The 14,018-nt window shown below is 44.4% G+C and overlaps 1 protein-coding gene across 1 annotated transcript in view; it reads left to right on the top strand.

Annotated features, from left to right (window-relative positions):
• cpamd8 (C3 and PZP like alpha-2-macroglobulin domain containing 8) overlaps window positions 1-14,018 on the top strand; it is a 78,686-nt gene that overhangs the window by 63,718 nt on the left and 950 nt on the right. Inside the window, 4 exon segments of the mRNA XM_052037784.1 lie at window positions 521-631; window positions 7,577-7,789; window positions 8,725-8,799; window positions 13,783-13,963. Coding sequence (XP_051893744.1) covers window positions 521-631; window positions 7,577-7,789; window positions 8,725-8,799; window positions 13,783-13,963 — 580 coding nt within the window.

Genomic DNA, 14,018 nt, shown 5'->3' with positions numbered 1-14,018 from the left:
GTATTGTCAGTAAACTCGGATGTAATGCAGTCACTCCCTTCATCTAAACTGATTATAGATTGTAAAAAACTGAGACCCCACCCTTCACATCAATTACTTAGTTTGCCAACCTGGAAATTATATGTCTGTCCCTGCCCTTTATTTTCTGTGGGTTAATCAATCGTCTGTCCATTTTGATAATTACTATTAAGTGTACAAGCCCTTTTCTTGTACCTGTACAGTCACATTTAATGTGGCATTTTATTAAATGCCTTCTGGAAATATAAATATACAAATCCACTGGCTTTCTTTTTAATCTTCCTGCTAGTAACATTCTTAAAGAACTCTGATAAATTTGTTCAACATAATTTTCCTTTCATTAAAGCATGCTGACTCTGCCTAAGCACGTTGTGATTCTCTAAGTGCTTGATTATCATTTCCTTAGTAAAGTATTCCAGTGTTTATACTCAATTGCAATGGATAATGCAATGAACAATGTCTCTGCACTGGGTAATGCAGTGTGACCTTCTTGCCCATGCAGCTTTTGAAGCAACGCGGTTTTACAATGTAAGTGAGACCAGCCCTTTGGCCCGTGAGCTGTGTGACGGGACTACCTGCAATGAGGTTGAAAGCTCAGCCAATCAATGGATCGGTATGTAATCACACCTGATCGTGCATTAATAATTTTGTCACCAGTGGGCTTGTTTCTAACAAAACCATTGGTCGTTTGAGTGACGGGTATGGCGAGATGCTGTATTCATACTATGTGTGGAAGACTCTGCAGCCTGTGTGTGCCATTGGTGGGATGAAGCAGTTGCAGTTCAGTAGCAGGGGTGTCTTGTCTCTGGCCTGGGTGGTTGGATGAGAGCATTGCTGGGCTGTACCAGTCCAGGTGACTGGTCAGTATCCAGCACACTCTAATCCTGAAGCTTGGAGATAGCGGAGGAAGTAGGGGTGTGGGGGGTGTTGAGGGGTCAGGAGGTGAGTCACCCTTCACAACCTCCAGCTTCTGTTCTGTGCTGAAGGTCATGATGATAATATCACTGGTTCAGTTCAGCAGCTGATGTTGGCATGGGCCAGTGATATTGAGGCTGCTGCTGTTGATGATGAAGCTGCAAAGTTAGAATCTACTGACAGGCACAGCCATAGATGTCAGCTTTCAGACGAGACTGAACTAAAAAACAGATTGGCCAATGCTGCTGCATTTGGGATCTTGCTGTGCACAAATTGGTTGTTCCCATTTCTGGTGTCCAACTTTTTAAAAAAAAAGGTAATTTGCTGATAGTGAAATGTTTAGCATCTTCTTTATAGAAAGCTGCAGCTCTGGACCTGTGCAATGTGCCTCGGGCAAAGAATGAGTTTCAGGAATTTCAAACGCATTCCTGAAATGACGCTACTGCTTCCTGCTGGACTCACTCAGGCAATTAATGTGGGAGCAGTGACTTCAGTGGGGAGGTATGATCATCCAAATGTCATGGTGGAGGTGGTGGGGCAAGGTGGGAAACACGAATTGAGTAAAGGGGTTGACATCTACTCCTGGCCACCTAACCCCTACTCCCACTTAAAATGTCCTTTTGGCATTGTGAATCACATCTGCTTATAATGGGATCTGCCTACATAAGCTTTTCATTGCAGCAGCTACCCCTCCACTGGCCAGAGGGTATAATTTCAGTATGACTTGTTTGCATTGTAAACAGTGACAAAGGAACAAAGATCTACTACTGTGTAAGTTTAAAGATCTATTGTAAAGGATTTTTTCCTTCAAGAAATTGCACGTGATAAGTGCAGAGGAGATGCTGGAGGCTGTCAGATAGCTGAATGTGAGTTCCTTTCAAACAAATGGTTTCTTTCTCTAATAATTGTTTTGTGATGCAAGTAACTGAGGTGATTGTGGTTGGCTGATTGCTGTGGAACTGAGACCTGACAGATAACTCACAGCCAGCTTACCCTGAGCTCCTGCCATTAGTGTAGGTGAGTCGTAAGGCCCGAGGTTGGTTGCTGCAAGTTTATGAGTGAGCCCAGTTATTGCTGAGCCCAAGGGAAGTTTGTATATTTCTTCCCAACTCCTCCCTGCTTCCCTTCTCCCTCCCCCTCCTCCCTGCCCAGCATCATTGCCTGAAGATCACTGCAAACAAGTCAATCTACTCCTGTTGAGACCTGTCCCCTAAACCCATTGACAATTTACAGCCAGTCTCCTGATGCAGAGGCAAGCTGCCAAACCAGGCCTTTCCTCAGCATGTCACAGCCCCGGGGCAGACTCCTTGCTGAGGTATTAATTTACAAGGCAGGCTTGCCAAAGTTGGACCTCCTCATTACAGGTAGTTTATGGCCCCAGCCCATTCCACCACTCCAGCATTCTGGCTTGTTTTAAACTTACCTCATAGCTGTCAACTGGAAGCTAATGAAACACAGTTCTGTATAATAATGGAGAGATATGGCTGGACACTTGGCTCTTGCCAGCAGTGGCTTTGTTCCCTTTGATTAGAACGGGACATTGTTGAGTAATGAAAGGAGCCTTCATTTGAAGCAAGCTCATAAAACTCACAGGAACAACTAGCTTTCCTCACCCCTCCCCCCTTGCTTCCCATCCTCTGTCCCTTCAGCAAACCCCCTATAATGGGGCTGTGGGTACTGTATCCAGCCTCCATACAGCAGCTGATTTCCCTCACCCCAACATTTACATTCGTCTGCAAAGATTCGAAAGCCCTCAAATCCAAGTGTCAGCCATGCTCACTTTCAAAAATGAACTAGAAGGGCAAAGGTTCGAGCCTTGGGAACACCTTCCAGGTTGACCTTCCCAGTGTTGTTCTGGGAGAGTGCAGCAATGTTGGGGGTGATGTCCTCAAGAACAAACGTATTTTGTTCTCCCATTCACCAGGATCTGCTAGTTTTTGGCTTTTTGTCTGCTTTTGATTTTTTTACCTCTTACCCTTTTAGTCATTTTGTTTTGGCAAGAAGAGCTCTTGCCCTTGGGCTAGCAACTATAAAATCCTTTTTAGGACACCTCCCATAATCTACTGTCATTTTAACCAGTTTTCCATGAGCATCAAAAGAAAATCAGCCTCAACCAAATGTAGAATCATAACAATTGTTTTATGTTTGCCCTTCTCAAACACTACATTCAACTCTATTGTGTTATAATTGCAATTAGATAAATGCTCATGTACCATCAGGCTATTAGCTAAATCTGTCTTTTTACTGATTGTTACATCCGAAATGGTCTGACTTCTTGTTGGTTCTGGGACATATTATTGCCAAAAGCTATCTTGAATGCATCCCAAGTATTCACTACCTGTCAGACTTGAGCTAGTCTGTTCATCTCAGTCTGTTTGATATTTAAAATCCCCCATGGAAACCATCGTGCCTTTGCAGTGTTCTTGCCTAATCTCCGCACTTATCCATTCTACCATTTAACAGCCGCTACCAGGAAGCCTGTGCTTAACTAACATTAGAGACTTGAAACATTTTCTAATTCTTAATTTTACCCATAGTGTCTTCACAGTCCATTCATCTTTCATATCATTGACCTTCTTCATTGACAATATTCCTCCTGCTTTATCATGTTTCCTGTTTTTCCTGCAGATCTTATAACCTGCTGCATTTAGTTTCCATTCGTGACCTCATTATAAACATATTTTAATAGTGATTACCACATCAAATGCTCTGGGTTGAATTTACACCTTCAATTCGTTCGGTTGTTCTGTGTTTGTGGAAAGAATCATTATCAGCACCACAAACATACCCACTGTTATAATGGTTTACAATCATGCTTCTTATTTCACCTGATTTACTTACTTTACATCCTTTCATTTTCCCTTTCCTTTTGTCTGTAAATTACCTCGGTCAACTGTCTTCCCTTTTATTATATAACTATTTTCAACCCACACTTCTGCCTCCAAGTCTTTCCTCCAGTACTTTTCTTTTAAAGTTCTCACAACATTTTCAAGAGATTAATGTGATTTGATAAGATTGATAGAAAAACTACTTTTATTGATTGGCAAAAAAGTTAAAAATTAGAGGCAGATTATTTAGGAGTGAAGTTCAGATATACTTCTACTGCAGAGGGTCTAGAAATCTGTACATCTCTTCTCCAAGCAATAATTGATACCAGGTCAGTTATCATTCTTAAAGTTGAAATTGATGGATTTTTGTTCACAAAATGTATTAACAGAAAAGGCAGAAAGCTGAAGTTGCAGATCAACTGTGATCTCATTGAACGTTGGGACAGATGTGAGGCACTGAATGTTCACTTTCTGTTCTTACAAACTGAGCACTCTCGGCCCTTTCAGGTCGAGCCCCAGTCACTATATTGAACAAGAGCAGAGAAATTCTTCCTGCAGTGGGACCTGTATTTAACCTTTCTGTTCATTACCAAAACTGTGTCATATTATGTGGGAGATTGCTGTGCACAAATTGGCTATCATGCTTCCTACATTACAAAGGTGACCACACTTCAAAGGTGCTTCTTTGGCTGTGAAACACTTGGGATGTCATGACATGTGCTATATAAATGAAGATATTCCTACTTTCATCCTCATTAAATGATCTCAGCACTGCTAACCAGGACAGGATGAGTAATGGTTGCATCCTGTGGTCACCACCAGGACGCGCAAGCTACAGACCAGAAAGAAGTACCATTGCATGGACACCAATGAAGATGGATCTGGTTGTGTTGTGCTGCTGCCCAACTCCCACCCCCCTACTCCTGAGCCTTTCCCACCTTCACCAGGGCTGAATGTCCTCCATACACCTCACCTCATCACTAGGCCAAGAGCCCAGAAAAACCATGCTCTTGCTTGCCATCCTTTTTCCACCACTCCCCCCCACCGCCCCTGAACCACCCCCCCCCCCAACTCCTCCACCTTCAACAGTACCCAACATTCATATTACACCTTAAAGCTGCCATCGGTGGAATGATGGAAAGTGGGGAATGGTGAAGAGGTCGCACGTGGTGGATCACAGAGATCTTGGAGGACTGCGGGGCTTGGAGGGGATTACAGAGAAAGGGAAGGGTGAGGCCGTGGAGGGATTTGAAAATAATTTTCATTAAAAGGTGGCTTAACCAGGAGCCTGTGCAGGTCAGTGAGCACAGGGGTGATAGGTGTCTGGGACTTGGTTATCACAGGAAGAGCGAGAGGACTGGAAGTTGTAAGTACATTCCTTGGTAAATGAGCTGTCAAGCACCTTAATCTCTTCTGGAGCGTGGAGTCACAGCAGAGAGCTGTTGGGCAGTGCAGACTGCAGCTGCCCCAGTGATGTAACCAAGATATTTCTGTTGCTTTGGAAACACCCCTTGGGCATAATCCAGCAGTTACTGTCGCCAGGGTAACCACACCACTTGTAATAAAACTATAAACAAATATTCCCATGCTTCCTCTAGCCTTCCATCACCAGTTACTAATATTGTTAAGGACTTCCCCATGACATGCTGCACTCAGGAAGCAGAGACTGGGTCTGGAAAAGGAGCACTACACAGTCACTGGAATGATATTGGGGCTGGAAGGGTTAAACAGGACAGTTTGCACAAAATGGGCTCAAGTTCCATTTTAAAGATTGTCTTGCATTTTTATAGCGCTTTTCACATCCTTAGGATGTCCCAAAGCCATTTGCAGCCAGTGAACCAATTACTTCAAGTGCAGTTACTGTTATAATCTAGAAAATGGAGCAGCCAATTTGCAAACAACAAGTTCTGACCATTGACAATCTGATAATCTGGGTTTGAAGATGTTGAGTGAATGATAAATATCAGCTAGGACACTGGACTGAATTATATGAACTTCCATGCCCACAATACAGAGCTGAAGAGGCCTCTTCTTAACATCTCTTCCAAAAGACATCATCTCTGAGAGTGCAGAACTCCCAATCTAAAACAAATCTTCTGCCCATTTATTTCATGGTAGTTTGTGGAAGCTTCATGTGCACAAATTGTTCATCCTTTTTGCTTTCATCATAACATGTCTGAACTTCCAAAATACTGCTACATCTGTGAGACATGCTTATGTTGTAAAAGGTGCTATAAAATGCATAAATTAATTCCTATTCCTGTACACATTAGCTTTAGGGAAATGCTCTTTTACAGGATTCTCCCATCAAAGGAAGAAGCTATTCAGCCCATTGTCTGCACCATCATTTTGTAGGGAAATCCTATCTATCCCATTCCTCTTCTCTTTCCCAAAGGACCTAGTAATTATTACCTCTCAAATGCTCATCCACTCCCCCGTTGAATGTTCTGATTCACTCTGTTTCCACCATTGCACAGGCTGAAAGTTCCAGTTCATTGCATTCTCTGCATTGAAAAGCTATTTTATCCATAGATCTTTTGTTGAATCCACAACCAGGGTCCTTAAACCATCTGCTGATGGAAAAAGCTTCCCTCAGTAAACCAGTCACAATTTTGTACATCTCGATCAAATCTCCTCTCCAACTTTACTCCAAGGGGAATTGGATGCAATACTCCAGTTGGAGTCTAACCAGTGTTTTACAAAGGTTCAACATAACCTTCTTGCTTCTGTACTTTATGCTTCTGTTAACAAATCCCAGGATCCCATATGCTTTACTAACCACTCTCTCTGCCTTGCTACTTTAAATGACTTCTACAAATATACACCCTACGTAGCTGTGCCATTAACCCCGTACTGTCTCTCCTTGTTCTTTCTGCCAAATGTACCAACTTGCACTTAAATTTCATCTGTCCAAAACGCCATTCTTCACCTTCAGTCTGTTACTACCTTCCCTGCTGTTTAGGATAATGGCCAAATTGTGAAGACAGCTCTGTATGTGTTCCCGAAGGAGGATATTTATGGACTCTCTCCAAGTTGTTATCCACATACTGCCCCTTAGCAATAGAGTTAGTTTCCACGTAGGCTGAATGGGTACCCCACTAATGCCTCTCTTGACCTCCTCTGGAGGCTCTCAGTTATTATCATAATTTCCATCTCCAGAATGTAACTGACTCCAGCCCCCACCCCACCCCAATGTCAAAGTCGACCAATTTATCCACTGCTGGGAACATCGTCGATTCTCACCTCCCAGTTGGACTCTCTCTTCTACCCTAAGTAATCTCAAGCTGACCATCCAGACCAACTGTTACCCCCTGTGCCCACTGACCCACACTGGCTCCTAGTTAAAGCAATGCCTCAAGTGTTGAAATTCTCATCCTTATTTTCAAATTCAACCCGGTCCCACTCCTCCCTATTTTTGTAACCTCCAGCACACTGAGGTATCCGTGCTCTGCCAATCTCGGCTTTTGATCATCCCAAATTGGCTATTGATGGCCGTGCCTTTCGCTCTGGACTCTTAGCTCTGGAATTCCCTCCCTAAGCCCCTCTCCTCTCCATCCCCCTGTCTTCCTTCAAGGGATCCCTTAAGGGTAACATTCCTTCTATCCAAGTATCTCCATCTGAGGTTCGTGGGCAAGTTTTATTGTCTAGTGAAGCACCATGGACCATTTTATTACATTTAGGATGCTGTGTAAATGTGCTGTTGTTGTTGCATCATTGCCCCCTGTTGACTAGAGGTAAGAGCCGGTCCTTCAAAATGGTGAAGAGATGGACCAAGTTTTTGTGGGCTTGTTTAATGCTCTGTATATTTACCATAGGGTTTGTCCAGCCTGCCACCTGTAAGAATGTATATGACTGTCTGGAGGAAGAACGCTACGAGCTGTGCGCCTGTTACCGTGACTGCGGCTTCGATGGGATGCCAGTGTGCGGCTCCGACGGAATCCTGTACCAGAATCAGTGCCAGATGGAGGTGGCTGCATGTCGCAACCACACGCGAATCGACCAGGTGCCCACGTCACAGTGCCCTTCTGGTGAGACCCCACTCCACCAGCACCACTGAGCAGGGAGTGTGGAGCATGGCATCTTCTCAGCTCAGCCTAGCAGAGGGGTAAAGGTCACTGTCAGATGGAGATGCCTCCTCACCTCCCCTACCCAGAAGATTCAGGACAAACTCATAAGATGGGGTAAAAACAGAAAATGCTGGAAGTACTCAGCAGGTCAGGAAGTGGAAGGAAAAACAGAATTAACACTCCAGTCGAAGTCGCTTGGTCAGAAGAGAGCATGGTGCTGATGGCGGACTTTCGACCAGAAACATTAACTCTGTTTTTCTTTCCACACGTACTGCCTGACCTGCTGAGTGTTTCCACCATTTTCTGTCAGGGTTTCTAGTACCTGCAGTTTTTTGACGTTTATAAGATGGGGTTTGTGTGTATGTGTGTCACAGTCTCTCTCTTTTCCCGTGTTTCTGTCTATTACACTGCTTATCTATCTAGATCTCAGCCTTTCTTCCCCTCCACCTCGCTCTGCCTCTATAACTCTCAGCCTTTCTTCCCCTCCACCTCGCTCTGCCTCTATAACTCTCAGCTTTTCTTCCCCTCCACCTCGCTGTGCCTCTATAACTCTCAGCCTTTCTTCCCCTCCACCTCGCTCTGCCTCTCTAACTCTCAGCCTTTCTTCCCCTCCACCTCGCTCTGCCTCTATAACTCTCAGCCTTTCTTCTTCTCTCGCACTCTGTTTCTCCCTCTCTGGTTTGGCCATTTGGACATTCCTCCATCAATCTGCCCTTCTGTTTTCTCACTCGTGTTCTCTCACATTGAAGTGGATATTATATCTGGAAGGAAGGGTGCAATCCTGGACTGGGTTTGGGATGAGGGATGTATGATCTTTATTTGAGGAACATTGGCAGCTTTGGGGCCTCCCTCTGGCATGGTGACTTCTGACCTCTGACTCTGCCCCCTCCGTGTAGCAGGAGCAGCCCCTGAAGAGAGAGAGTCTGTGACGTCACCAGCAGAGCCAGAGATGACAGAACGGAACCAGTCGGGTAGGTTGATCTCCTGGTGGGACATTCTCGCTTGGACATGTGTTTGGTCCTCAGATGGTTTGATTGTAGGCAAAATCGAACCGTAAACCACATCAACAGCCCCCAGATCTTGGAATGTATGAAACAGCCCAATGGGCAGAAGGGAGTAATGTTGGGGTGGTTTGCCTAAGAACAGAGGAGGGCAATTTAATAGAGCTATTCCAAATCATAAGATAAGATTTAAGATTTCTTTATTAGTCACATTTACATCAAAACACACAGTGAAATACATCTTTTACATAGTGTGTTCTGGGGGCAGCCCACAAGTGTCGCCACGCTTCCGGCGCCAACATAGCATGCCCACAATTTCCTAACCTGTGCGACTTTGGAATGTGGGAGGAAACCAGAGCACCCAGAGGAAAGCCACACAGACACATGGGGAGAACGTACAAACTCCTTACAGACAGCGGCTGGAATTGAACCTGGGCCGCTGGCACTGTAGTAACGTTACACTAACCACTACACTACTGTGGAGAGAAGCTGTTTACAGCGGCTGAAGGGTCAGTGACTGCAGGGTGTGTTGAAGGAAGTCGATGAGAGAACCACAGGGGGATCATTTCCTTTACGCAGAGCATGGTTGTGATCTGGAGCCCGCTGCCAGAAGGGATGATGAAGGCAGTTTCAACAGAACTTTCCAAAAAGAAATGGATAAATACCCAAAGGGGAAAGTATGTGCAGGGTTGTGGAGGGAGGCTTGGGAAACAGGACTCATTTCAAAAAGCTGGCACAGGCTCAATGGGCTACGTGGCCTCTGGCTGTACTAGAATCAGTGAACGGTGCAAGTCTGGGCACTCACCAACACTCACCAGGAATCAACAACAAGGAGATTGCTTCCGTATGACCTGAAGCTGAGTGCAGGGTCCGAGTCCAGCCACGTATGCTGGGGCGGTGGGAGGGGGGTCCAAGTCCTGGATGTTCGGGTCCAGCTGTGCTCAGGAGCTGCCACCCTGCACATGGTACTTAAGGTAATCATTATGTGCCTGGGTGTTCCAGCCTACGAGCCTCTTATCTGTGCTCCTTCCTCACTTGTTAATCTGCCTCCACCCAGACAGAACCAGACATTCTTTGAACTTATCCCTGCCAATTTAAAGGTGTTAGTGATTTTAGTTCTGGGCAGGTGAAAAGGAAGTGATTTGTTAATTTAGAGCTGCTTTCTTCTTTTTAAGTTTTAATTTTTGGGTGATTACACCACAGCAAAAAAAAATCAGACTGTAAACTACTTTGTACAACAGTCAAAACTCTGATGTTTAATAAGAGCTTTGCAGATTGGCACTTGTAGCCAAAGACATTCTCTGAGTTCCTTTGAAAATTTCAAATGTAGGTTAGCCCAGCTCTGGAATCACGGATTTGTGTGTAGAGGGATGTTATCCAGATGTGACACAAGCTGCTTGGTGATGTGGCATTTGACCAGGCCACAGACCAGGCAGGTCCTGGTGTCATCAGCCAACCTCAGAACAACCACTGATCCCAGTGTCCAGCTCTAGGGACCAGAAAGGTCAGGGCGTGCTCTTGCACCACAGAACTAGCCAATGACTGGAGGAAAGGGATGGGGCTGGGTGAGGAAATGGCAGGCAAACGGGCGCGCACTCGCACAGACACACACGCACAGAACGACACCCCCCACCCCACCCCCTGATATACATATACACATATACATACACACACACACACACACACACACACACACACACTCTTCAAAGTTTGGATAATTGAGTGGAAGTGTGAGATCTTCAAAATGAGAAAATAAATAGAAATATTTTCATAAAGGATGTGTGAATGAGGAAGAGATTTAGGTGTCTGTTTATATGGATCACTGACAGCGAGGTATTGGTACTGGTTTATTATTGTCACTTGTATCGAGGTACATGGAAAAACTTGTCTTACAAACCGATCATACAGGTCAATTCACTACACAGTGCAGTTACATTGAGTCAGTGCAGAGTGCATTGGTGTAGTACAGGTAAAAACAATAACAGTACAGAGTAAGGTGTCACAGCTACAGAGAAAGTGCAGTGTAATAGGGTGCAAGGTCAGGTAGATCGTGAGGTCATAGTCCATCTCATTGTATAAGGGAACTGTTCAATAGCCACCACTGAAGTAATGGCCTTTATCTAGGGGGCTGGAATAGATATGGGGTGAGTTACACTTGGCTGCAGGGAACCTTGCTCAGACCTTGTCTGGAATGCCTGTGAGCTCATCTGACCCTACACCTGGGGGAAGGCAGAGTATCCAGGGACAGGGAGGGGTGCAGTGCTGACTTGGCAGGATGATACCAGGCTGAAAGAGTTAAGCTGCAAGGCCAAGTTGTTTGAATTGTGCATTTAGAAGTTTGGATGGGTGATCTAATCGCGACTTTGATGTGATGAACAAATTAAATTTCCTCTGTGACCCTAAAATTAGAGCCAGGCATTTTTTAGGAGTGAAATCAGGAAGCACATCTTCAGAGGCTGGAAATCTGGAACTTTCTCTGACAGAAAGGAGCTTCCCAACTGAGGTGACTCAGGTTTGTGTTTGGTAAGAGGATCGAGAGATCTGGGGTTAAAGTGGAGTGTCAGAACTGAGTTACCAATCAGCCACAACCTGATAGAATTGAGCAGCAGAAATGAGGGAGGGACTGACTGACCTCTTCCTGTGCAGTCAATGTTCCTGTTCCCAGCCCAGTGATATTGAGGCTCAGCGATGCCCAAACCACGATTAGCCAACATGGCATAGGGCAGGCCTTTGATTTGTGAACATCAGAATACTAACTTCTTGTTTAAATGTCGCTGCAGTTCTATTTTTCAGATGAATGTTTGACATTTATGTTGATGAATATTGAAAATATTCCACTAATGTGTTAGACAGAGTTCAGTAAATAAAGTGCATTCAGATCAGCAAAGTTTCTACAGGGAGTCTCAAATGTAAACGGATGTCTTGTTTGCTCAGAGTTCCATGAAGCTGAAACTCGTCCAGTTGACGGTTTTACAGGAATTCCCAGTTTGTCCTCGCACCAACTAGCTGTGGAGAGAATATCCTCCTGAGCTGGAGCACCAGCACCATCTGGGGGTCAGAGACACATACTGCAGCTCCACAACAACCCGGACAACAAAAAGTGTCAGAAGCAAATCCTGATTCACCTCATCCCACATCCCATTACAGCCACGTTTCCTTGGGGCATATTCCCCATCGACACCCGAAAATGGCTCTACTTTTGTTTTTCAGTATTAACTTTCAATATTAAATACATTTAGGTCTTGAAATGTTTGATTTTTAACTGATTTTTGAAGGCCAAGTTGAAAAATTATTTATTTTAAACTGATAAAACCCTGCGCCAACAGTAAATGTCAGTCATACAGAATTTACATTTTCATTCATTTTGCTCTAAGAATGCTGCGCATTGCTTCCAAAATGATTTATTACACTACTGACCAATCCCCTTTCTGGTGCACTGGTCAATGGTGTGATGAAACATGGAAAAATTATGACTTTGATCTGTTTATGATCATGACCAAGATTATTATCCATTGATAAAACTTTATTAACAGATTAATGAGTTACCCAAGCTAACTACATCCTCTTTAGGGGGAACGCAGTGAAAATTCCCCAGACTGGTTCCCGAGATGGTGAGTCTCTCGTATGAAAAGAGATTGCATAGGCTAGGCCTACTTGTTGAAATGGAGACACAAGAGACTGCAGATGCTGGAATCCGGAGCAAAAAACAGTCCTGATGCGGGGTCTTGACCCAAAATTCTTCTCCCTCCACAGGTGCTGCTTGATCTGCTAAGGTCCTCCAGCAGTTTGATTTTTGCTACTTATTGAAATATTCAGAATCCCCAACAGCGTGGAGGCTGAGGCTAGAACTAGGGGCCACAATCTCGAGTTGGCCACTTAGGATTGAATGAGGAGAAACTTATTCACTTAGAGGGTGATGAATCTTTGGAATTCTCTATCTCAGGGAACTGTGGAGGCTCTGTCATTGATTGCAATCAAAACAGATTTCAAGGGATATGGGGATATAGCAGGAAAATGGTGTTTGATGTAGAAAATCAGTCATGACCTTGTTGAATGGTGGAGTAAGCTTGAGGGGGCTGCATCACCTGCTCCTGTACTTACTTCTTTCTTCTGTTCCTCTCTTATCTTTCAGCACCAGTCTGTAGTTCTGCAGGTGATGGTTCTTCACATTGTTTTTAAATGTGATGGCTTTTACCTCTCCCAGTCTTTCAGGCAGTGATTTCCTGACCTCTACCACTCCCTACATGAAAAAGATAATCTTCATTTACCACCTACTACTTCTACCAATTGCTGAAAATCTCTGTTGGGAAGAGTAAAAGCAGCGCAGAAGTGGGGGAAACATAAAAGGTGCTCATGGTTGTGTGAAAGGAAAGCTGTCAAAACAGTAATTACGGGTTGTCTGTAATTATTATCAATTTCAATTTGACTGCACTCCATGGAGACCAGAAGTTGATACATTTCTTGAATGAATATTTTTGTACAAAAAGTACCCAAATGACAAACACTAATAAGAAACAAGAAATAAGTACTCTTGAACTAAACTAAAAATTCAAGCCCTAAATGTATTATTTTTTTAAAAAAAACGTGTGTGAGCAGTGGTTGGGCGATCGCTGTGTGTGAGCAGTGGTTGGGCGATCGCTGTGTTATTAATGGTCCATTGCATTAACATCTCCCCAACCTCCAACGTATTGTGCCACTATCCATCTCTCTCCATCTCTCTCTCGTTCTTGATTCTCTTGTTCCATCCTTCTCCTCTTCCTCCCGTGACATTCCTTCTATTACCATCCTCTATCTCAAACACCCTCTCCCATCCTATTTTACCTATTCAATCTTGCCCTCTTTCTCCCCCTCTTTTTTTCCCTTTTCCTCTCTCCTTCCTTAACACCTCTGTTTTCTCTCCCCTCTACCTCCTCCCCTTCCCCTTTTTACTCATCCCACCCTCCCCTCACACAGATGATGTCACAGTGGCCCAATCAGAACTCTCCTATTATTCCTACGGAACGAGCTACGAGTATGACCCGGAGCTGTTTGAGACTGATGTGGACGATGCTTTTGAGATGAATGAAGATCAGATGGAGAGACTGAGCCACGGAGTGGAAGGAGAACAGACAAGGGCACCAGGGAAAAGTGAATGGTAACCACCAGTAAATAACACACATGCAGCAGGGCAGTGATCGATCGATCCAAGT

This window comes from Pristis pectinata, chromosome 24 (assembly GCF_009764475.1).
Source record: "Pristis pectinata isolate sPriPec2 chromosome 24, sPriPec2.1.pri, whole genome shotgun sequence".
In the NCBI taxonomy this organism is placed as follows: Eukaryota; Metazoa; Chordata; class Chondrichthyes; order Rhinopristiformes; family Pristidae; genus Pristis; species Pristis pectinata.
This window is presented reverse-complemented; position numbering and strand designations above follow the sequence as displayed.